The 23812-nt window shown below is 44.0% G+C and overlaps 2 protein-coding genes across 2 annotated transcripts in view; one reads left to right on the top strand and one right to left on the bottom strand.

Moving 5' to 3' along the window:
• Nucleotides 1–23484, bottom strand: part of chas (chascon) — a 349928-nt gene extending 326444 nt beyond the window's left edge. Inside the window, exon 1 of the mRNA XM_065228879.1 lies at nucleotides 23407–23484. The gene's annotated coding sequence lies outside the window, so the exon portion shown is untranslated. The remainder of the gene's footprint in view (nucleotides 1–23406) is intronic.
• On the top strand, nucleotides 18262–18603 carry LOC135707114 (uncharacterized). Its single transcript, XM_065228845.1, has one exon. The coding sequence runs from the start codon at nucleotides 18262–18264 to the stop codon at nucleotides 18601–18603; it is 342 nt and encodes a 113-aa protein (XP_065084917.1).
• Nucleotides 23485–23812: the final 328 nt, after the last annotated feature.

Here is a 23812-nt window from a genome sequence, read left to right as displayed (position 1 = left end):
TTTAGCTTAACAGTTATATAAATTATAAGCTTTCTAAGGCATTAAATAGCAGTCTTTTCCAACCCTTGTTCAGCCTTCTTGTTTTATTTGAAAAAAAAAACAATGGAAGACCACTTCATATCTTATATATTTTTATGGGACTGCAACAAGATGCTGACTGATTGGATTTACATATTTATATTGTTATTATAAGTTTAAAAATTACCTTGCATTTCGGGATTCGAACCAGCAGTCGCTGATTCACATGCATCAATCATACCTACTGGACCACTTAAGCATATGTGTGGCAGAAGGTATGATCATTAACTTGAAACACGTCAAATTTAAGTTGAATAACAGTAACCGGAAGAGTATTATATAGCAATGCAGAATTGTAAACAACAACTGGTGACAGTAAAACATTTCTCTAATTTTTCCAGTGAAGTGAACACAATTTGGACACAAGTGCGCGATTTTATTTCGATGGTCATGTGAAACCTATTTTAGTGCCATAATTGAGTTATATTTTTGGAATTCTGTCTGAAAATTCAATTTTTTTTCTTTTTAAATCTTTATTTAAGAGATTTTTAGCCATAGGCTAGTTCATCTCTCTGAAAATTCAATGCGATATAGCAATCAAAACACAGAAATACAAATGTTAATACTTCCAGCGTCGTCGCAGCCCACTTCTACCTAGAGCTATTCCTAAAAAGTTCCTCTACATTGTCTCTACTGCTACCGCTGCTTGGGATTAGAAAGGTAGGCAGTGAATTTAGAAGAACTAAAATGCAAGAAATGCAACGAGTGACACTGACTACATTAATCAAAGCAGGCTATCAAAATATTTGTAGTGCATTGCAGGTTTGTGGAGTAGTGTTAAGCTAAAATAAGGCTTGTTCAATTTTTAGATCAGCTAACTTATTGAGGTTGAATTATGAGGATACAATTAGCTTTATGCATCTACTATATATTCAGCCTGCTGTTAATCAGCTTTGTACACCCTAAATTAACCAATAATCAGCTTCTGTTCTTACTGTTCAGCTTGAATTGTTACATAACAGAAGTCCCATTGGAAAAGGCATCACCAGTCAATGTGGTAACTCCGATCCCCTTTCAACAAACATTCCCGTTAGCACCATGGCGCCATATTTCAACCATGGCCCCTCCAAAGGCCGCCACAGTTTCCGGTATAGAAAATATCTTCCCGGTGGGGCAACAACCGATTAACACCCAGTTCCAGCTCCGAAGACAACGCTACAAAACATTACCCCGTGCAATGTTCATCCAGAGCATCAGTGCAGCCGAGGCTGCCACTGCCGAAGCCGAAGAGGAGGATGACGATGAAGTAGCTGCTGTTTCCGATGAGTGCGATCTTCGTCGACTTTCTCTTTACATCCTGGAGACTTCGGTCGACTACGAGGGCTACAAAATGGTGAATTGACAACCTGGAAGGAGCGGAATACCTAGCCCTGGTCCTCACAAGTTCCTACTTCACGCCTCCTCGAGTCATATGATAACAAAATACTACCAGCTGAAACATGGACACAGCTATGTGGCGTAGCCTGGGCAATGTTGCCAGTCCGGCAATAGCAAAGTGAAGAGGTGCGACGCGAACACTGGCGCGGTAACCATAGTACGGTTATAGAGGAAATGCTTCACCAAACCCGAGCGTCTTTTCACCATGGAGGTGCGGCTCAAAACGGCGTCTGTTCTCCATGTTAGGAGCGGCTGATCACCGTCCTAGTGCCAGCGTGGGACTCTCTGCACGATGGTTCCCCGGCGAGACAGGGGGTTGGGGCAGGCCCAACAAGCCGCCCTGAAAAAAAAGTTGCAAATACCCAAGAAAGAAATACAAGGCACAGACCTACGCGACGAAATAAGGACTACGATTGGAAACTCGGAACATGGAACTGCAAATCGCTCGGCTTCCCGGGTTGCGATAGGTTAATCTATGACGAACTTCAACCACGCAACTTCGAAGTCGTAGCACTGCAGGAACTTTGCTGGACGGGACAAAAGGTATGGAAAAGCGGGCATCGAGCGGCTACTTTCTACCAGAGCTGTGGCATCACCAACGAGCTGGGAACCGGCTTTGTAGTGCTGGGTAAGATGCGCCAATGCGTGATTGGTTGGCAGCCGATCAACGCGAGGATGTGCAAGTTGAGGATTAAGGGCCGTTTCTTCAACTACAGTATCATCAACGTGCACTGCGTGCAGAAGCGTTCTATGCGCAGCTGGAGCAGGTGTACGACGGCTATTCGAAACGGGACATCAAAATCGTCATCGGCGACATGAACGCTCAGGTAGGACGGGAGGCAATGTATAGACCGGCAATGGGGCCAAACAGCCTGCATGCCGTATCGAACGACAACGGCCAACGATGCGTGAACTTTGCAGCCTCCCGGGGTATGGTAGTTCGAAGTACCTTTTTTACCCCGCAAGGATATCCACAAAGCCACCTGGAGATCACCTGACCAACACACAGAAAACCAAATCGATCACGTTCTAATCGACGGGAAATTCTTCTCCGACATTATCAACGTCCGCACGTACCGCAGTGCGAACATAGATTCGGACCACTACCTAGTTGCAGTATGCATGCGCTCAAAACTCTCGACGTCGAACGCCGCGACCCAACATTGAGCAACTACGGGACGCCGGAGTTGCCCAGGACTACGCGCAGCAGCTGGAAGTTGCACTACCCACGGAAGAGCAGCTTGGCGCAGCTTCTCTTGAAGATGGCTGGAGGGACATCCGTTCAGCCATAGGTAGTACTGCTGCAGCGGCACTAGGTACTGCAATCCCGGACCGAATAAATGACTGGTTTGACGGCGAATGCAAACTGTTAGTAGAGGAGAAGAATGCAGCACGGGCGAGAATGCTGCAACACCGCACGAGATTGAATGTGGAGCGATACAGACAAGCGCGGAACAGACAAAACTCGGTTTTCCGAAGGAAGAAGCGTCAGCAGGAAGACCGAGATCGCGAGGCGATGGAAAATCTGTACCGCGTAAACGACACACGGAAGTTCTACGAGAAGCTAAATAGTTCGCGCAAAGGCTACGTGCCGCAAGCCGATATGTGCAAGGACTTGGACGGTAACCTTCTCACGAACGAGTGTGAGGTGATTGAGAGGTGGAAGCAGTACTATGACGAGCACCTCAACGGTGAAGCAGCAGAAAACGAAGGTGGCATGGCAACAGACCTTGGAGCACGCGCAGAAGACGACAGGCCCCCTATTTTCAAGAAGTTGAGGAGGAGATCGTTCGGCTGAAGAACAACAAAGCAACTGGTGTAGATCAACTACCAAGTGAGCCAGTAAAATACGGTGGTGAAGCACTGGGTAATTGCCAAGATTTGGGAGGAGGAGATATTACCGGAGGAGTGGATGGAAGGTGTCGTATGCCCAATCTACAAAAGGGCGACAAGTTGGATTGCTGCAATACCGCGCGATCACACTACTGAGCGCCACCTACAAGGTACTCTCCCAAATTTTATGCCGCCGTCTGTCACCATATGCAAGAGAGTTTGTGGGGCAATACTAGGCGGGATTCATGGGTGCCCGCGCTACCACGGACCAAATTTTCGCGATTCGGCAGGTTCTGCAGAAATATCGCGAATACAACGTGCCCACACATCATTTGTTCATCGATTTCAAATCCGCATACAACACAATCGATCGAGATCAGCTATTGCAGATTATGCACGAGTACGGATTTCCGGATAAACTGACGCGATTGGTCAAGGCGACGATGGATCGAGTGATGTGCGTTGTTCGAGTATCGGGGACACTCTCGAGTCCCTTCGAATCTCGAAGGGGGTTACGGCAGGGTGATGGACTTTCGTGTCTGCTGTTCAACATCGCGTTAGAAGGTGTGATCAGAAGAGCTGGGATAGACACGAGTGACACGATATTCAGGAAGTCCATCCAGCTCCTTGGCTTCGCCGATGACATTGACATTATGGCAAGGAACTTTGAGATGATGGCGGAAACGTACATCAGACTGAAGGCTGAAGCTAGACGGATTGGACTTGCCATCAACGCATCAAAAACAAAATACATGAAAGGAAGAGGTTCTAGTATAGAGGTAACTCTAAGACAAGAAGGTCCCAAAATAACGTGCTCAACTTTTTGGCTCAGCTCTGGTACTCTCTTCGGTCCCAAGCTAATCGATTCACCCCTCGAAACATAGGGAAAACCAATAACCCCTCATTTTATCTGTCAATCTTTCATAGCGAATCAAAACAAACATTGCGTAGTACTAGAATTTCAACTAGAATAGGGTACGTTAATCGTTTGCTTGGGACCAATAGGCTAGTCAAGTGGTGAGCCAATTTAAAATCGTTAGTTTCGTATTGATTGTTGGTTCTAGGGAAGACAATGTTAGCCTCCCACCCCGAGTTCAGATTGACGGTGACGAAATCGAGATGGTCGATGAGTTCGTGTATTTGGGCTCCCTGGTGACCGCCGAAAATGATACCAGCAGAGAAATTCAAAGACGCATTATGGCAGGGAATCGTGCCTACTTTGGACTCCGGAGGACGCTCCGGTCGAATAAAATTCGCCACCGCACGAAGTTGACTGTCTACAAGACGCTGATTAGACCGGTGGTCCTTTACGGCCACGAGACCTGGACTATGCTCGTGGAGGACCAACGCGCCCTTGGTGTTTTCGAACGCAATTGCGTACCATCTACGGTGGAGTGCAGATGGATGACGGAACGTGGAGGAGGCGAATGAACCACGAATTGCACCAGCTGGTGGGAGAACCATCCATCGTCCACATTGCAAAAATTGGGCGACTACGGTGGGCTGGGCACGTCGTAAGAATGCCGCACGACGATCCAGTGAAAATGGTTCTAGAAAGCGACCCAACAGGAACAAGAAGAAGAGACGCGCAGCGGGCAAGGTGGATCGACCAAGTAGATGGTGACCTGCGGACCCTTAGCAGACTACGAGGCTGGCGAACTGTGGCCATGGATCGAGTAGAGTGGAGACGACTTCTTCGGACAGCAGAGGACAACAAGGCCTTAGCCTGATTGGTAAGGTAAGTAGACTTCGGTCGACGGCCGCAGCAAAATCTCGGTGGTGTATAGCAAAAACGGGACCGTATCACGACCATCCGGAAGGCCCAGCAAAAGCACCAAAAGCGAGGATGGATGTCCTCCGTCAGCAGAACGGCACCGTGATAATTCAGAGCTCGGTTCGCATTTCCATCCAACGGCAGTTTGTCAAGCGATGGGACGGGATTGCTTCAACGAGTATCGATTTTGAGTATTTGGTCAGGCAGATCAGGTTTTTCTACCAGATCAACCAGGTAAGCATTCGACCGTCGTAAGTGTAAGGTTGCAACAGGTTCTTTCACGTTCACGGTTGGTAATAGTACGTTCAGACTAGGTTGTATATTATGTAATATAGCTTTGTAATATGGATATCACTTTGAAGTGTTCACACTACGGCAAGGTAATATAGTTTGACGTTTGCACTGTTTAATGGGTCTGCTTTGGGATTCGATCATGGACTGTAGGGGTGTGCTGCTGCCGGAGTCTTCGTTCGATCTCACTGTGCCACGGTTGTTCTCATATATGAGGCGGGTTGATAGAATAAAGTCGCAAGTCTTGTTTTCGATGTTTACCTTTCTGAGCAAGCAATTCACATCGCATTGAAATGCAAAACACGTTACATCCATCTGTGTTGAACAGTAGTGTGATTCAATGTGCAATACATTTAAATAGATAGTGAAAGATTTTCAAAATTTCAAAGTTGGTGAAATACACTTAAAGTAAATGTGATTGTGTATTTTAAAAATCAAGTGTTTAAACACTTTGATCACACGTTAGGAATTGTTTGAGTGTAGGGAACGCCAGCAAACTCCTTTAAATTGTCTGCACGCTATTCCAAAACTACCCAGGTGGGTAGAATCCACCCAGATCGGTCAAAACTGAACCTACCCAAAAATGGGTAAACTATGCTGGGAGTGACAAATTGTGTCGATGTTTTTCATTTGTCAACTCCCAACATAAAGGGTGTCCCACATCAAATTGCATCACGGAAAAAAACGCTGTAGAAAATTACCTAGTTGGCCTATCCTTTTCAAACGTCCAGACAATAAAATATAACCCATTAGTAAGCTTTTAGCATATTTATTTCATTCAACTTCAATACCATAACCGCACGCTCGCACCTTACGCTTAACTCCACTCATTAGGTTCTGTACAACATCTGGCTGCAGCTTCTTCTGTACGGAAACCCACTTTTTCTTCATGTCTTCCTCAGATTTAATCTCCTTGGGATGCTTCCGTAGTGCCTGCTTCATAATAGTCCAGTATTTTTCGATGGGCCTTAGTTCCGGTGCGTTGGAGGGTTCATGTCCTTGGGTACGAAAGTGACCCCGTTGACTTCGTACCACTCCAGGACAATATTTGATAGTGGCATTAAACTAGATCCGGCCAGAACATCGTAGGGCCCTCGTGTTGCTTCAACAGAGGAAGCAGACGCTTCTGTAGACACTTCTTGAGGTAGATCTCCCTGTTTACAGTCCCAGTAGTCACGAACGGCGCACTCCGTTTGCCACATGAGCAGATCGCTTGCCAAATCATGTATTTGTTGGCAAACTTTGAAAGTTTCTGCTTCCTTACGTTCTCCGGAATATCAAACTTGTGCTGGGCGGTGAAGAACAGTAGCCCCGGAAGCTGCCGGAAGTCCACCTTGACGTAAGTCTCACCATCCATGATGAGACAATGAGGCTTCGCCAGCATCTGGGTGTACAGTTTCCGGGCCCGTGACTTTCCCACCGTTTTTTGCCGTTCGTCACGATTTGGAGCTTTCTGCACTTTGTACGTATGCAGTCTCTCCCGGTCCATGGCCCTCTGACTGAAGCATTGGGATTCCGCTTAAACGCGATCACGACACGCTTGTGATTCTGATCACTAATAGAACATCCATTCTGACCGCATTTCTCCTTCCGTTCGATGATCAGAGTTTCGTAGTAACGTTTAATCACACGACTCACCGTTGACTGTGGCACGATTCCGAGTTGTTGTCCGATGTCCCGATGAGAGAGTTGAGGATTTTCCAGACGTTGCTTTTCGGGTGACGCCATTTTTTCAACTTTCGAAAAACTGACATCGATAAAAAATACAGTGTAAACAATACACTCTAAACTACTTCTAACCAAATTTTCAAGAGAAAATACCCAATGGGTAATTTTCTACAGCGTTTTTCCCGTGATGCAATTTGATGTGTCCTTTAGTTTGCCCATTTTTGGGTGGATTCAGTTTTGTCCGACCTGGGTGGATTATATCCAAATTTGGGTGGTTTTGAAACAGCGTGTGTATTGTTTTGTACATGTCAAAATATACACTGAAGCCTAGTATACAGATCGAAGCGAAACAAAAATTGAAGCACGCGAAAAATCATGAAATTTCGCTAGCGAAAAAGGTTGCGAAAAAATGTTTGTGGAACATTTTCCAGTTTCCTTTTTTCGCAGTTTACAGTTCATGTGAAACGAATTCGATCAGTTTACACCTCCGGTGAAGTGAAAATCTGACAGATACGCTCTTTCTCGAAACGTCAACTTTTCGCTTAGCTGCTGCTCTTTTCGCGAGCGCTGCATGCGCGAAAAAAGATGCGATCCACAAAATTAGATTTCGCTGGATAGCATCTGTTTACAGTTCAAAGCGAAGTGGAAAATTTGCCAGTTGCGTTTTTCACGCTGGTGAAAAATGTAGTATTTTGTATGAGATTTTCGCTTCGCTTCGATCTCTATACAGGCCTTAACCGCAAAATACCCAATAATGACTACAAAGTAAGCATTTTCAAGGGAAACTGGAACTACCCATTAAATGAGTAAAATTTTACCCATTTATGAGTAATTACAACTACAAAAACAAGCAGTAAGTATTCAGTTTTGAATAACAAATACTCATAAATGGGTAATATGTTTACTCATTTAATGGGTAGTCCCAGTCTCTCTCGAAAATGCTTACTTTGTAGTCATTATTGGGTATTTTTCGGTTACCGTGTAGGGATTACAATGTTTTCCCCATTCGCTCAGAACAGTTCCACGATTATCAGGAAAATAGTGAGAAGTTTCCAAAATTAAAGATAGTCTAGAGAAGATCAGGGAAGTTTAGAGAACTTAAGGAAAATGTCGGAAGCTTCACAGATGTTCCCAAGAAATTCACGGAACTGTTCAAAACGTCGGGACGTTTAGAAATCTTTACGATAGTTTTATAAATTTCAGGGCAATTCCTGGAACATCATCAGAAGAGTAGCAAGGACTTTAGGAAAGAATATAGAACTGAAGTTCTATATTCTTTCCTAAAGTTCTTGCTACTCTTCTGATGATTGAAGCTTTCTGCACGCCTGAAGGGCGGCCCACACAATTTTAAGGAACTTTAAAGAAGTTTAGAAAGTATAAAGAAGAATGAACGGACTGCGGGATGGTAAGCAAACTTCCGAAAAATCTCGGGCACCTCAGGGAAGCATCGAGAACTTCAAGGTGGTTTCACCATCTTAAGGGATACTGCAGGAAATTTTATGAATTTCTAATCCAGAGATCTTATGGTAAATTGTAAAAACTTTATAGAAATAGAAATTCTAAAAACTTCTAGACTCTAGACGGGCAAGTTTAAAGATCTGCAAGGATTAGTTTAGATAAATTTTGGACAGCATCATGAACGCCATCAAAATTTTGAGAAACTTTGCAAAGTTCCAGGAATTTCAAGTAATTCCAAAAATACTCCTAAAATTTTAGAAAGCTTCAAACATATGTTGGGAATATAAAAGAAGTACAGAGATTTTCAGGGAAGTTAAAATATTAAAGGTCGAGTATTAGTACAAGACACTGAAGAAGTCTGCACATTGTAGACGAAATACGCGTATCTGTCAAGGATAAGCAAATAAGGTAGTGGAATTAAATGGAAATTACTAATATTTCTCTCTCTCTTTACACAGGTATTCCTAAGACGCCCACATTCATCAAGATTAAAGGACATTTGAATTAATGTCTGGGCAGTATCAAGAACTTCAGGAGAATTACGAGAACTTCAAGGTTGCTTCGAGAACTTCAGGAAATATCAGATATCCTCAGGGCAGCTTCAGGAAAAAAAATTCAGGAAATTTCCGAAAAGTTCCGAGATCTTCAGGGAAGTCCAGTTTACCCGTACCCTAGTTGTGATAGGAGCGATCTAAATTGTGTGTACATTCCGAAATTAAAATTATGGGCGCTCCACGAAAGGGGCGCTCTCATGAAAAATATGTGATTGACTAGCTCTAAATTTACCATGGCTGCACTGGAAGTAATTCATGAAAATTGTAAGGAGAACTACAGGTGAATTTTAAGGTAGTTCTGAAGAGACTTTTATGGGAATTATCAGTAGTATTCTAGGGAACTCTATTTAAAGCAAATCGAAAGGAAATTCAAGGAGCATTACAAGAGAATTCGGAAGGGGATTCAAAGTTAACTAAATAAGGCAAACTATTTCTTTCAGGGTTAGCCAGGCCTTACGGGACAAAAATTAATAACAAAGAACGAAAACAAAATTTAATATCGCTCGGAATACTTAGACAATTTATCTAGAAATAAATAGATTAAAGCTAGTATTACAGCTTTGATCGCTTAATTATCTCTTATTATTAGGAAATCGTTATTATTATATTCTACTGATACAACTTTTTTATTTGGCCCTTCATAGGTGATTTTGTTGAAAGGTGGGGAGGGGGTTGGCATAAAATATAAATAAAATTAGCATCCACCCAATCAAATTATGAGGAGAGCTGCAAGGAAATATGAATAATGATTCAAGGGAAATCTAATTCTTTGTATTGCTCAAAAAATGTTAGCAGAATGTCAAGCTAATTTGAAGATATTTTGAAAAAAAATCTAAAAGAATTCATATACATTTTGAAGAATTAGCTAAATCTTTGGGAGGGTTTGGTAGGAAATGTTTAGCATATTTCCAGTGAAACTCTTGATTCAACCCCTTGATCAAGGCATCATCAAAAATTTCAAGCTGAAGTATGTCAAGAGAAGCTACAGTTTTATTCTGGAAACAACCCATGTTGTAAGGTATTTGACAGTTTTTCTTGAACCGATGGCCGCCATCTTGGATTCCAAAATGACGTCTTGCATCGATTTCCGTACTCTACACGTAGTCTCCTTTCCCGAAATATCCATATTGTAGGGTATTTGACAGTTTTTCTTGAACTGATGGCCGCCATCTTGGATTCCAAAATTACGTCTGGCATCGATTTCCGGACTCTACACGTCATGCCTATTCCGTTTCGTGTCCTCGCATTGCACAGCAACATCTTATATGGACAAGCTATCCAGAAATACCATATTAAGGAAGTTCATGAGCACACTACCGCCACGTAGTGAGAGAGTTCTTAAATAATATGACCACCATCCGAAAGGACTTGGTCACCTGAACAACTTTGCTCAAGACAGCAACGTTCTATATGGCCAGTTTCACGAAATATTCTATGTTGGACCTAAGATCCATATATTATAACGCCCGTCAAAAGTGACATAAAAGTGAAGCGCCTCTAGCGGCGTAGTTCCCAATTAAACCTGAATCCAATGACACAGGCTTGTTGGTCTATCCCAGTACAACATATTTGTCCAAGACAGTATAGCCATAGAGGTAACTCTAAGACTAGAAGGTCCCGAAAAAACGTGCACAACTTTTTGGCTCAGCTGTGGTACTCTCTTCGGTCCCAAGCTAATCGATTCACCCTTCGAAACATAGGAAAAACCAATAACCCCTAATTTTATCTGTCAAACTTTAATAGCGAATCAAAACAAACATTGTGTAGTACTAGAATTTCGACTAGAATGGGATTCGTTAATCGTTTGCTTGGGACCAATTGGCTAGTCAAGTAGTGAGCCAATTTAAAATCGTTAGTTTCGTATTGATTGTTGCTACTACTCTGAACTGTGTTGTTTCGGTTTGAACAGTTCGAAATCGTCTAGGCCTGGGAGTCTAGGCTATTTTCAGATGGCTTTTATTGTGCTGTGACTGTGTAATAGCATAGAGGTAACTCTAAGACAAGTAGGTCCCAAAGAAACGTGCTCAACTTTTTGGCTCACCTCTGGTACTATCTTCGGTCCCAAGCTTGTCGAATCACCCCTCGAAACATAGGAAAAACCAATAACCCCTCATTTTATCTGTCAAACTTTCATAGTGAATCAAAACAAACATTGCGTAGTACTAGAATTTCGACTAGAATAGGGTACGTTAATCGTTTGCTTGGGACCAATTGAGTTCTCCAAGCAAGATCTCACGAACACTACACTAATAACATAATTTTACACACACTAACGTATACGGTCATGTGCACGGCAAGAATCAAACATCCCTTTATGAGTAAAAGTGAACCCATTGTAAATAAAAGTGACACTACTAATTAATGAGTAATTTTTTATGCCAATTAAGTAGTAACTTTAAACTACTGTTAGCAGAAACTCATTGTTGTTAAAATAACTTACTCATTAATGAGTAAAACCACTTTTATTAAAAATGGGTTAACTTTTACTCATAAAAGGGTATTTGACTGTTACCGTGCAACCGTAGGGTTTGTTTTTCGTTTTGTTGTTTATTTTTACTTTAGAATGACAGTTCTTACAGCAAACAAAAAATTTCTCACAGCTAACAAAAAAATTTACCTCACTAACACACGCAAATCGCACCAATACGAACCCGCCTGGAGAGGACTATAGGCTACTAAAGTGGTGAGCCTATTTAAAATCGTTAGTTTCGTATTGATTGTTGGTAATAGTGGCTTTCGATGACTGCTGGTCCAACATGCATATGGGCGTTCTGGTTCTACTTGTAGTGACGAACGCCTAAAACGTCAGTGATGACGACTGGGTGATGTGAGTAGCACAGCCTTAACAATAGGAACACTTTCATCGAATTGGTACAGGATTTTTACCACCGTGATCCGCGTTATCCTGGCGATTTTCAAGTAGCAATCGTCTCCACAACCGATTTAGATCTCCCGTTCCTGATCGTTGACGGGTGGTTCGAATCGATAGCAGAAGCTTACTGCAGCGGCTGTAAATGTTGAATGCCATCAGATGCTTTTGGGTGGTGTTTTTTTGGAGCGGTTGGAGGAACTTGATCGCCATCTTCCGGTTGGGCCAGTTTGTCTGGTATCAACATGTCCTACTGGAGTGCCTCTAGATTATCGTCTCTTGATTCGGATTCCACTGCTAGCTTCAAAACAAAAACTTGAACTGTCAAATTAACCGGGTTGCCAAACATGCCATTATTACCAAGCAAACAATGTCAGTTCGATTATGCACTCTTGGTACTGCCGGCACACGTGAGGCACACTTAGAAAAAAGTTGTCGCAAAATGAGTATGTAGAGTGACCACCCCTTGTGTCTATGGCAAAGTTGTTCAGGAGGTAAAGGGCTTTCAGATGGTGATCCGGATAGTTTGGAATTATCTCAGTAGGCGGCACAAGTAAACATGAAATTTTTGTATATTTAACCCTTAGGCGGCCGGGACGCATTTTGATTTACTCTAATGACTCGTTCCCAACGACTACGTAACTAATTTGAAATCTGTTTGATGTGTCATCAAGGGGAGATAACCCATACACGTCCCTTTATGTCCCTCCTCCATCTTGTGTGGAGGGGGGGGGGGGGGGGATATGTTATATTGGCAAAATTTTGCCATGAATCATTTAACTCCGAATTGTGTGGACAATCCAAAATGGGCATATCATCTGGATCACGTTATTGACGGTATAGTAAACAAGAACTGGTGAAGACAAACCCAGCAGAGCCAAACGGACTGTCAAAATTTGGAGCCAAACGGACAAACGTTTCGATTGTGGCTTTTTTTTTTATTGCTTGATTAGGGTGAGTTTTAGCTACTGCTGCGCTAGTTCATCACCAACTTGTGGAGAGTATTGAAATCACTAAGCATTATTTCACCAACAAAATCAGAGATTTGTGTTTTCAATTAAATTCATAAGTCAGCTTATGCAACTTAAAAGGTACTACAAAATATAACAGACTGGAATCGAAACTTGAGCGCAACTAATCACGGGCTTGCGAATAATCAAAAAACAACTATTGTATTGAGCACAGGGATCTTAAAATCCAATGACTTACGCCCTTCCTTCCGATAAAATTGTAAAATGAAGTCGATACCTTGAAACAAACGTTTTGACCTCAAATCAGCATTTCCATGTCAAACAACAGATAACCTCATTCCTTATCTCTCTCCCCCTATCTCCGAAACACCAATAACATTCTGCCCCAAATCTCACGAACCATCGATCGCTTGAGTTTGGCCGTGACAACCGGATAACTTTACCAGAGACATTACCAAGTCGGAAGGCGGATCGACCGTAAAAGGTAGCATATGCCGGTGCGTTCGCGCCGCCAATTGCACTTGACACCACGGTGGAAAACGATGCGGTGACCTACGAGGAATAAGCCTAAACACCCAGTCTAAGACCGTCTTTAATTCGGTTCATTTTTGGCTCATTAGTTATTCCGTTCGGGCGTCCACCTACGACGACGCCAACGACGGTTTGAAGAGCTTGAACAAACAACTTTTAGTACGTCTACGTTACCTATATGTATGTACATTCATACAGCAAACATTTCGTCAAAAGATCGTCGTCACTAAACTGGCCGGTTCATTGATGGAAATGAGCGACTGTTGATGCTGTCGTATAGTTTTGTTTGTTTCCACAGCAGAAGAGTTGAGTCATCTTTCGTACATTGCATATGGAACATGGCATATACCTACCAATGCAAACGAAACTGTCGAATGCGATCACGCTGCTGTCGAAGGTCACGCGAAGTGAGGTGACAAAATTTGGAAACAACAACATACTTTCACAATCAACCGGTGAACGGACATGATTGCAGTGGCGGTCAAATGGCTGATCGGGGGGTTTCTTCCAGGAGGAGAAACAGCAGATGCCCGGGGGCATCGTGCTGAAGATCGATGTAACTTTATGCAGTTTGCTCAAAAGTATATTCTCTGTAGGGTATGCTTTGTGAATGTAACGACGTTCTAGTCAAATAAAGGTTATTTGCGTATAGTTTTAGAGGTGTTGTGTTTGAATTACTAATTGTAACGTTTGAAAATTATTTGCGTTTTTTTTATTGGTTTCACAAACATTTATTTGACTGGATTTATAATATCGATGGAAAGACAAGATATAATCAAATATATCGCATTAGTATATATGGGTCATTCCATCTCAAGTGACCGAGCAAAAGCATCGACCCACTTCGATTTGAACCAATTAATAACTGTGATTGTGCATCTAGAACACAAAGTTGAGAGCATACTTCCCTTACCAATCAGGCTAAGGGCTTGATGTCCTCTGCTGTCCGAAGAAGTCGTCTCTACTCTACTAGATCCATGGCCACACGTCGCCAGCCTCGTAGTCTGCGAAGGGTCAGCAGGTCGCCTTCTACTTGGTCGATCCACCATGCCCGCTACGCGCCTATTCTTCTTGTTCCTGTTGGGTCGCTTTCGAAAACCATTTTCACTGGGTCGTCGTGCGGCATTCTTAAGACGTGCCCAGCTCACCGTAGTCGCCAAATTTTTGCAATGTGGACGATGGATGGTTCTCCCAGCAGCTGGTGCAATTCGTGATTCATTCGCCTCCTCCATGTTCCGTCATCCATCTGCACTCCACCGTAGATGGTACGCAACACCTTCCGTTCGAAAACACCAAGGGCGCGTTGGTCCTCCACGAGCATAGTCCAGGTCTCGTGGCCGTAGAGGACTACAGGTCTAATCGGTGTCTTGTAGATAGTCAACTTCGACAATTGGCAAATGACTGGGATAATGCGTAGCACCGGTACTTCGCGTACTTGAAGGTTATAAAATAGACCCGTCACGCAAGTGAAAGTGGTCCTTAGCCTCTTGCCCAGTAACTCCTATCCCTTCCTCCCCGAGGCGCCGGCTGGGATACGAGTAACCTTAGGGAAGATCGGGTAACCAACTCCGGTGGGAACTTTGGTCGTATGCTGACAGGGAAGGGGGAGCTGCATCCTTTTCGGAGGATGTGCCTTACAAAACCCGAGCGTCTGTTCTCCATGTTAGGGGCGGCTCAAACAGCGTCTGACTGGCATCCAGCGGCTGAATACGAAATGCTTCTCCCCGAAAGCTATACCCAAGATGGCAGTCCCATCACGGCGGATAGGAGACCTTAGGCCAACCACCTACTGTCTCCGAAACCTTCAAATTGTTACAGAAACCTATAGTGATAGATTGCGAACTGATTTTATGGCAACGACTTTTAGCGCTAAACAACGGACAAGAATTGGAACATGGAATGTACTGACACTAACCCAACAGGGTAAACTGGCACAACTCGCCAGTGAGGCCCGCCGTATGAAGCTAGAAATCCTGGGACTTAGTGAAGTCCACTGGCCGAACTTTGGAGAACACAAGCTGCCTACGGAATGCGAGGTGAAAACGCTCCGCGACATCGTGGAGTTGGCTTTCTGGTTAGCGCCCAAGCACAGGATGCGCTCATCAAGTGGGAACCTATCAATAAGAGAATAATCATTGCCAGATTCAGAACACGGGTCCGAAACCTTACCATAATACAATGTTATGCACCAACCGATGCTGCCGAATTGCAGGACAAAGAGAACTTTTACAGTCAACTGAATGCTGCCGTGGATAAGACTCCAAGAGGTGATATCAAGATCTACACAGGCGACTTCAATGCGAATATCGGCTCCGACAACTCGGACTATGAGCGCATTATGGGACACCATGGTCTCGGAGATATGAGAACGGCGAGCTTCTTGCAGAGTTTTGTGGCAACATCGGGGGTTCGCTCTTCCCCCATCGCCCAGTGCATAAAGTCACATGGGTCTCCCGTGATGGATGTACAGAGAACCAAATCGACCACATCTGCATCAGCCGGAAATGGAGACGGAGCCTTCTTGATGTTCGGAATAAACGCAGCACTGACATCGCGTCTGACCATCATCTCCTGGTCGGTGAATCCACCTACGCATTCCACGGGTTCAACGGCGGGAGGAGAGACTAGGGCGGCGATTCAACACACGCCAACTGGAGGACCCAGCAGTGAAGAGATCGTTCGTCGAAGAACTGGAGGCTCGCGCAGCTAATATTCCGGAAGGTGGCAGCGTATAAGAACAGGGGACGAGCATCAAGAATGCCTTTATTGAAACAAGCGAGAACAACCTGGGTGAGCTGCGCACTCAGAGGAAGAAGTGGATCACCGATGAAACCTGGAGGAAGATCGAGGAGCGGAGAGAATCAAAAGCCGCGATAGAGCGAGCAAGGACACGAGGAGCCAAGACGAGACCCGTCAGCGGTATTCTGTTCTAGAGAGGGAAGTTAAGCGTTCCTGTATACGGGACAAGCGAGCGTGGGTGGACTCCCTGGCTGATGAAGGGGAGAACCTGGCGATATCCGCCTCCTCTATGATGTTTCACGACTCCTGAGTGGGGCAAGGATTAACCCAAGGATGCATGTGAAAGACGCGACTGGACAGATGCTCACCGACCCCACTGACCAGTTGAAACGTTGGTTTGAGCACTTTGAACAACTTCTCGAAGTTTCAACGGTCAACCAACCATCAACATCTCGGCATGATCCGCCAAGGGTGAGGCGCGTTACTCGCGTCAACACTGAAGCTCCATCATTGCAGGAGATAGAAGCAGCCATCCGAAGTATGGAGTCCAACAAAGCCCCGGGAGTCGATCGCATATCAGCAGAGATGCTCAAAGCTGACCACATGCTATCAACAATCAATACGAAACTAACGATTTTAAATTGGCTCACTACTTGACTAGCCTATTGGCCCCAAGCAAACGATTAACGTAGAGGTAACTCTAAGACCAGAAGGTCCCGAAGAAACGAGCTCAACTATTGGGCTCAGCTCTGGTACTCTCTTCGGTCCCAAGCTAATCGATGCACCCCTCGAAACATAGGAAAATCCACGAACCCCTCATTTTATCTGTCAAACATTCATAGCGAATCAAAACAAACATAGTGTAGTACTAGAATTTCGACTAGAATGGGGAACGTTAATCGATTAGCGTGGGACCAATACTGCCACTCTTCGCATGTCGGTCCCATGGCAAACATCAGCAAGCCGGGAAAATGGCATTTTAAGCTTGATTCGTACAATTGCTTCTTATGTGATGAGACAAGCAATTTGGATGTCTTTCCAAAAATTTTCAGAAAAAAAAGTTATTGAGTTCATCCAGTAATATGAAAATATTGGTGATCAGCTACCATTTGCATTGTAGAACTCAGTTTTTACAAAAACTGCTTTGGGACCGACATGCGAAGAGCGGCAGAATAGGCAAGTCAAGTAGTGAGCCAATTAAAAATCGTTAGTTTTCACCGGTTGGTTATACCAACAATCAATACGAAACTAACGATTTTAAATTGGCTCGCTACTTGACTAGCCTATTGGTCCCAAGCAAACGATTAACGTATCCCATTCTAGTCGAAATTCTACTACTACATAATGTTTGTTTTGATTCGCTATGAAAGTTTGACAGATAAAATGAGGGGTTAGTGGATTTTCCTATGTTTCGAGGGGTGAATCGATTAGCTTGGGACCGAAGATAGTACCAGAGCTGAGCCAATAAGTTGAGCACGTTAATCCGGGAGTTTCTAGTCTTAGAGTTACCTCTATGGTTATACGCTTTTAATCATTTCATTATCCCAACCGTTGAAGGGTGAGTGGTCAACACACGGGCCCCGTAATCTCAACGTTCTTGGTTCGGATCCAGTCTACTCCGTATTATTATTTTTTGTCAACATTATTTTTCATAAGGCAAATCAATGAAATTCATACCGATTTCTTGTGGCTAAAATTCATAAGTGATTGTTATGAAATTCTTACAATCTTTTGCCTCAGTGTAGTCTCTACCCGAGCAAAGAGTGAAAACAAAATGAAAACAAAATTTGATATTTTGATAATAAACTTATGGGATGCAACTGATGAAATGGATACCACCCTGAAATTTGCAGCCATTGACAGAGCTGTGCGCGAAGAGAGAGAGAAAGGACGGTGAGAAGGAGGGGAAAGAAATAGAAGGATTATTCTTGTAACGCCGAGTTTGCAATTGTGTGTAATTTGCCAATAATAAAGAGTTCGATATTATCCGTAATAAACGTCTTCGATCATTGAAATCGGTTCGAAACGCCACATTGGTGACCTTTCTAATTCGGTCGGTTCACCCATTTCGATCACAAAGACCCGTTTTTTGGAAAATCGTATGAAACTAACCTCAAAATGGCTAACCCGGAGCCCAACAATCAAGCTGCAGCGGTAGGTGTAAAATTACCGGACTTCTGGAAGACGGACCCGGTCATGTGGTTTGCTCAAGCTGAATCGCAATTCGCACCTGCCAAGATTACCGTCGACGAGACAAAATTTCACCATATTGTGGCAAAAGTTGACCAGTCTGTCATTTGTCACATTGCCGATCTTGTTGCAACACCGCCCGCCGTAAACAAATACAATGCCGTAAAAACCCGACTGATCGCTCGATTCGCCCTTTCGCCGGAAAACAGGCTGGAACGCCTGCTCGGAACGCACGATCTGGGGGATCTACGTCCTACGCATCTGTTGTAAAAAATGCAGGAACTTTCGGTTGGTTTGGAAGTTGACGACAATTTGTTGAAGATGTTGTTTATTCAGTGTTTGCCTGCGAACATTCGTCCTATCATCACTTGTAACGACGGAACACTGGCCAAGCTTGCGGAAATGGCAGACAAAATGGTAGGTACAGCTACTAATGCTGGTATGCTATGCTGGTATCACCGAAACTATGGTCATATCGCACGCCAGTGCCGGCAGCCTTGTTCCTCGGACTCACGCGGAGCTTCCTTTGGAATGTTTTGATTGCTAATATTACAATGCCGATAATTGAAGCCGATTTTATTGCACACTTCGGCATTCGGCATAGTAGACCTGAAACATCAACGCCTAACGGACGAGAAGACCGGCTTGAGTTCCCCTGGAAATGTGATGACAGCTCATGGCTCTACAATGTGACGACAGTAAACGCAGAACATCCGTATCGGGAACTACTACTGGAGTATCGAGAAATAACGCTGCCTGCTACGATGCGGTCACAGACGCAGAAAGACGTTACTCATCATATCCTTACAAAAGGGCCTCCAACAGCATCGAAAGTTCGTCGGATGCATCCTGAAAAAGTAAAAGCTGCGAAGGAAGAATTCAGTGTCATGTGCGATTTAGGAATTTGTCGGCCGTCTAGTAGTTGCTGGGCCAGTCCCTAACATTGTGTGCCCAAAAAGAACGGTCAATGGCGTTTCGTAGGAGATTATCGTCGTTTGAATCAAGCCACGACTCCGGATAGGTACCCCCAGTACCTCACATCCATGATTCGCTGAACTCGTTCCATGGTAAGTCCATTTTTTCCACTGTCGACTTAGAGAGAGAGCTTATTTTCAAATCCCTGTAGAAGAGAACGACATTTCAAAAACGGCGGTCATTACCCCGTTTGGTTTGTTTGCGTTCACACGGATGCAATTTGGCTTGTGTAATGCTAGCCAAACGTTCCAGCGTTACATGAATCGAATTTTCGCTGACTTGCACTGTGTGGTTGTCTTTATTGACGATATATGTATTGCTTCTTCCTCCGCTTCAGAGCATCTCGAACACTTACGGATCGTATTTGAAAGATTGCGTCAACATGGTCTGGCCATAAACGTGGCCAAAAGCGTTTTTGGACGCACTGAGTTGAAGTTCCTAGGATACCTCATCAGCGAAAGTGGTGTGCGTCCTCTTCCGGCACGGGTACGAGCTGTTATGGGCTACGAATTGCCTTCGAGCGTTAAGGAACGGCGCCGCTTCTTGGCACTTGTGAACGGGTATAAGCGGTTCATTCGTCATGCCACGGATATAGAAGCTGAGCTGCGGAAACTGATTCCAGACAACAGGAAAAATGACTCTCGTTAGCTACATTGGAAGGAGGCTGTTGTGACGGAATTTGAGGAAACCTCCTGCAGCAATATCGGCTACTATTATCGCCTTTCTTTGAGCTTGCAAAGGCTCTGTCTCTCTTCCCATCTCCAATATGCAAATTGTATCCCCTTTGTATACGCGCTAATTGTTTCCCACTACTATTAGATATATAAGGCAGATAATTGAAATATAGATACAGTTGAATTTGATAACCTAAACAAGTCTCGCGTACTTTATCCATCCGACCCGAAATCAGTAGTTCTCCCGGTGCTTTTTTCTTAGACCTCACAAAATCAGAGGCTACACGCAAAAGTTTCGAACAGTGCAAACGTTCTCTGGCAGAATCTACGCTTCTTCATTATCCTGATTCCACAAAATCACTTGGGCTAATGATCGACGCTTCGAACACTGCTGCGGGGGCGGTACTAAAACAGTTAAACCACTAGGTTTTTATTCTGAAAAATTTTCAAAATCTCAGTGTTCCTATTCCACGTAACCGCTATGAAAATGGCTGTGAAGTACTTTCGACATTTGCTAGAAGGGACGTAACTTCACTATTTTCACGGATCATCGTCCATTAACTTTCGCGTTGGCAACTGAATCCACTTCACGATTACCGCATGAAGAGCGATACCTTAGATTTATATCGCTATTCACAACCGACATCCAGCATGTCAGTGGAAAAGACAATTTCCAAAGCCACCGACTTCAATTGATTACGGAACAATTAGTCGTGATCAGAAAGATGAGGTGGAGCTTGAAGCTCTAATGAAATCCAACAGTACATCCCTGAAATTTGAAGTCAAGTCACTGCCAAAGTACGGTTTATTGTGACATCCGGCCATCCTCGTCCGCATATTCCCAAGCCACATCGAGTAAATGTCATGACGCACTTCCATGGACTAGCGCATCCCGGTTCTCGGGCTACAAGGAAACTCATAGTAGAGCGTTTCGTGTGGCCCTCCTTGAATACTGATATCAACAGATTTGTCAAGAACTATTTAAACTGTCAACGTTCGAAGGTGCATCGTCATATTACGTCTCCTCTGCAAGAAATCAAAAATATCTACAAATGACAAAATGACAAGCGATCAACGAACCGAATGATAACGCTATGTCCGAAGTGGAAAGCAATAATGATATAATCTTCTTCCTTCTTTTTCATGACAAGCAGCCCGTGCGACACAGTTCACTCGGGGCGGTAGAAGGAAACGAGCAAATTGTTGGCCAGCTGCTTCACGAAGTAAAGCCGAAGATGATACACATGTGTTAATGGGAATTTTTTTGTTATGTCTTTTCGCGATTCAGATCAAGCTATGTCCTCATCCGTGTATATTGCAACAAAGCAGGCAAGCAATATATCATTATCTTTCCACCACTCCGATCGAGCGATGTTACAGAGCGAGTTTGTCATGGTAGTCGTAGCAACAGTTTTGTCTGTATCGTTGGTTGCTTGGATTCGCTGCTCCTCTGGGTGAATTTCATCTTCCAAAGGATCGATTTAGGCACGTTCATATCGACCTTGTTGGACCTCTGCCACCATCACAAGGACATCGCTATCTTCTCACGATTATTGATCGTTTTTCACGCTGGTCAGAAGCAGTCCCGCTAACCGACATGACGGCACCAACGGTAGCACAAGCATTGTACTCGACGTGGATTTCAAGGTTTGGTGTTCCTTAAAATATAACGACAGACCAAGGCCGTCAATTTGAGTCGGAATTTTTCAACAAACTGACCAAAATGTTAGGGGTTCATCATATTCGGACTACTGCATACCATCCACAAGCGAATGGAATTGTGGAAAGATTCCATAGGACGTTGAAAGCTTCTATTATGTGCGTCAACCCGAAGGATTGGTACATCGAGCTTCCGATGATCTTGCTTGGACTGCGTGTTTCATACAGAGAAGATTTGAAATGCTCAGCTGCAGATCTAGTGTACGGTCAAGGCTTGCGTATTCCTGGTGATTTTTTTGATTCGCCGGCATCAACTGTTGATCGAACAGATTTTTGTAAATTGTTACATCGCTCCTTTAAGAACGTAAATCACCCAGGCCCGTCATGGTCATTGAAAAATATTCGTCAACGCAGAGTTGAGTTCTTGTACGCACGTTTTCATTAGAGTGGACTCCGTGAGACGATCGCTCCAGCATCCATATGAGGAACCATGTGAGGTAGGTAGTACAGCGAACTGAATGTCATCACATCTGGGAAGACTCAGCGCATTTCGATCGACCAGATTAAACCTGCTTTTATATGCAACCCTGACTTGGAACATCATCCTTCGGACGATCACCGAACTAAAGTTACACCCCCAAGTTGGTGTAACTGGGGGGAGCCTGTGGGATACAACTGATGAAATGGATACCACCCTGGAATTTGCAGCCGTTGATAGAGCTGTGCGAGAGAAAGGACGGTGAGATGGAGGGGAAAGAAAAAGAAGGATTATTCTTGTAACGCCGAGTTTGCAATTGCGTGTAATTTGCCAAGAATAAAGAGTTCGATATTATCCGTAAAAAACGTCTTCGATCATTGAAATCAGTTCGAAACGCCACAAACTTCTTGAAAATAGTGACTACCAGCCCTGCCCGTCTTACACTACAGTCAGTGTATTAAACAACTACCCGTACACCTGCAGCTGACTTCCGGGCAGAAATTTCATCGAAGAGCAAGAAATGTATGCCCGGAATTCAGCTGCTGAATTGACAATTTGAAACACTATGAATCGATAGATTTCTGAAAACCGGTTGGTGGTTGATCAACTAATTATTGATTCATCACTATGGTTTTGAACTTGATTGGCAAAGGCTGCATGAAGTTCGAGTAATTTTAGTAAAACACTCAATTTTGAACGTCGTTTTCGTAGTGGACTGATTTTAGTCAAATTAGCGGTTTTCAAGAGATCTTTATTATGACTACAATTAACAAAATTTCAAAACGTTTGGTTCATATTATTTCTGATGCACTCAACCACATAAGTCCAGTATTATAATAGCGATATCCGATCGATATTTCAGGAGCCGGTGGCCAAGAATTCATAAATCTTTCTTTTTTTAATCGTGCTTGTACAGCTGTACGGGAAAATTTTTTGAGCACTGTAGATCTTTGAGCTTCGATGATCGTTTCGCAAATCGGACCACCAACAGAAACTTGACACACGGTACCCATCCAACCTATAGTTAGAGAACAGAAAGTTATCCACAATCCGATTCGCTTCTGATAAAAAAAAACCTTGTCTGCATCAGTTATCCTACCACGGGTTGACAAACGAGTTCCGTAGAAATTACCCAACTTCTCAGAACCATATACCGGTTACACAAGCCGCCGTACGTAAACAAATCAGCACCAGCAATAGTACTTTCCCTATCACCACGACGCGACGATCACTATACCTATTAGCACATTGCGTTAAGAAATTGAATCCCTCTCACGTAGGACCTACCGTGCAATCCAAGGTGGCAGCTATCGGCCAGAATCTCTTCGGAAAATGTCCAAACGCACAACTCACAAACCTACTTGCCGCCCGCTCCGAGGCAATAATTTAATCACACATGTTAATCGTTCAAAAGTCGCGTCGAAACTAGCTGAAACGCGATGGCTCGGGTGATATTGCCATTTCATTGACGACGACGGCGATACGATGGAGTTGCTCGGTCGGTGTTTGGTCAAAACAAGCCGCTCGCACTGCTCTGGCTTGCAGTGTAGTAGTAGATCAACCCGTCGCCAACCATCCAAGTCCATATACCTTAACAGCCCGCAACGCCAGAAGAGATGCAGAGGGAAGTGATTCCGCGTGCGACGACGACACTGGGAAACTGGAATATGGCATGGTCGGGTAACACACATTG

The sequence above is a fragment of the Ochlerotatus camptorhynchus genome, unplaced genomic scaffold (genome assembly GCF_037179485.1).
Source record: "Ochlerotatus camptorhynchus isolate MF236.1 unplaced genomic scaffold, CSIRO-AGI_Acam_v1.1 ptg000304l, whole genome shotgun sequence".
Classification (NCBI taxonomy): domain Eukaryota; kingdom Metazoa; phylum Arthropoda; class Insecta; order Diptera; family Culicidae; genus Ochlerotatus; species Ochlerotatus camptorhynchus.
Note: the sequence above shows the minus strand (reverse complement) of the source record. Positions and strands in the feature narration are given on the sequence as shown.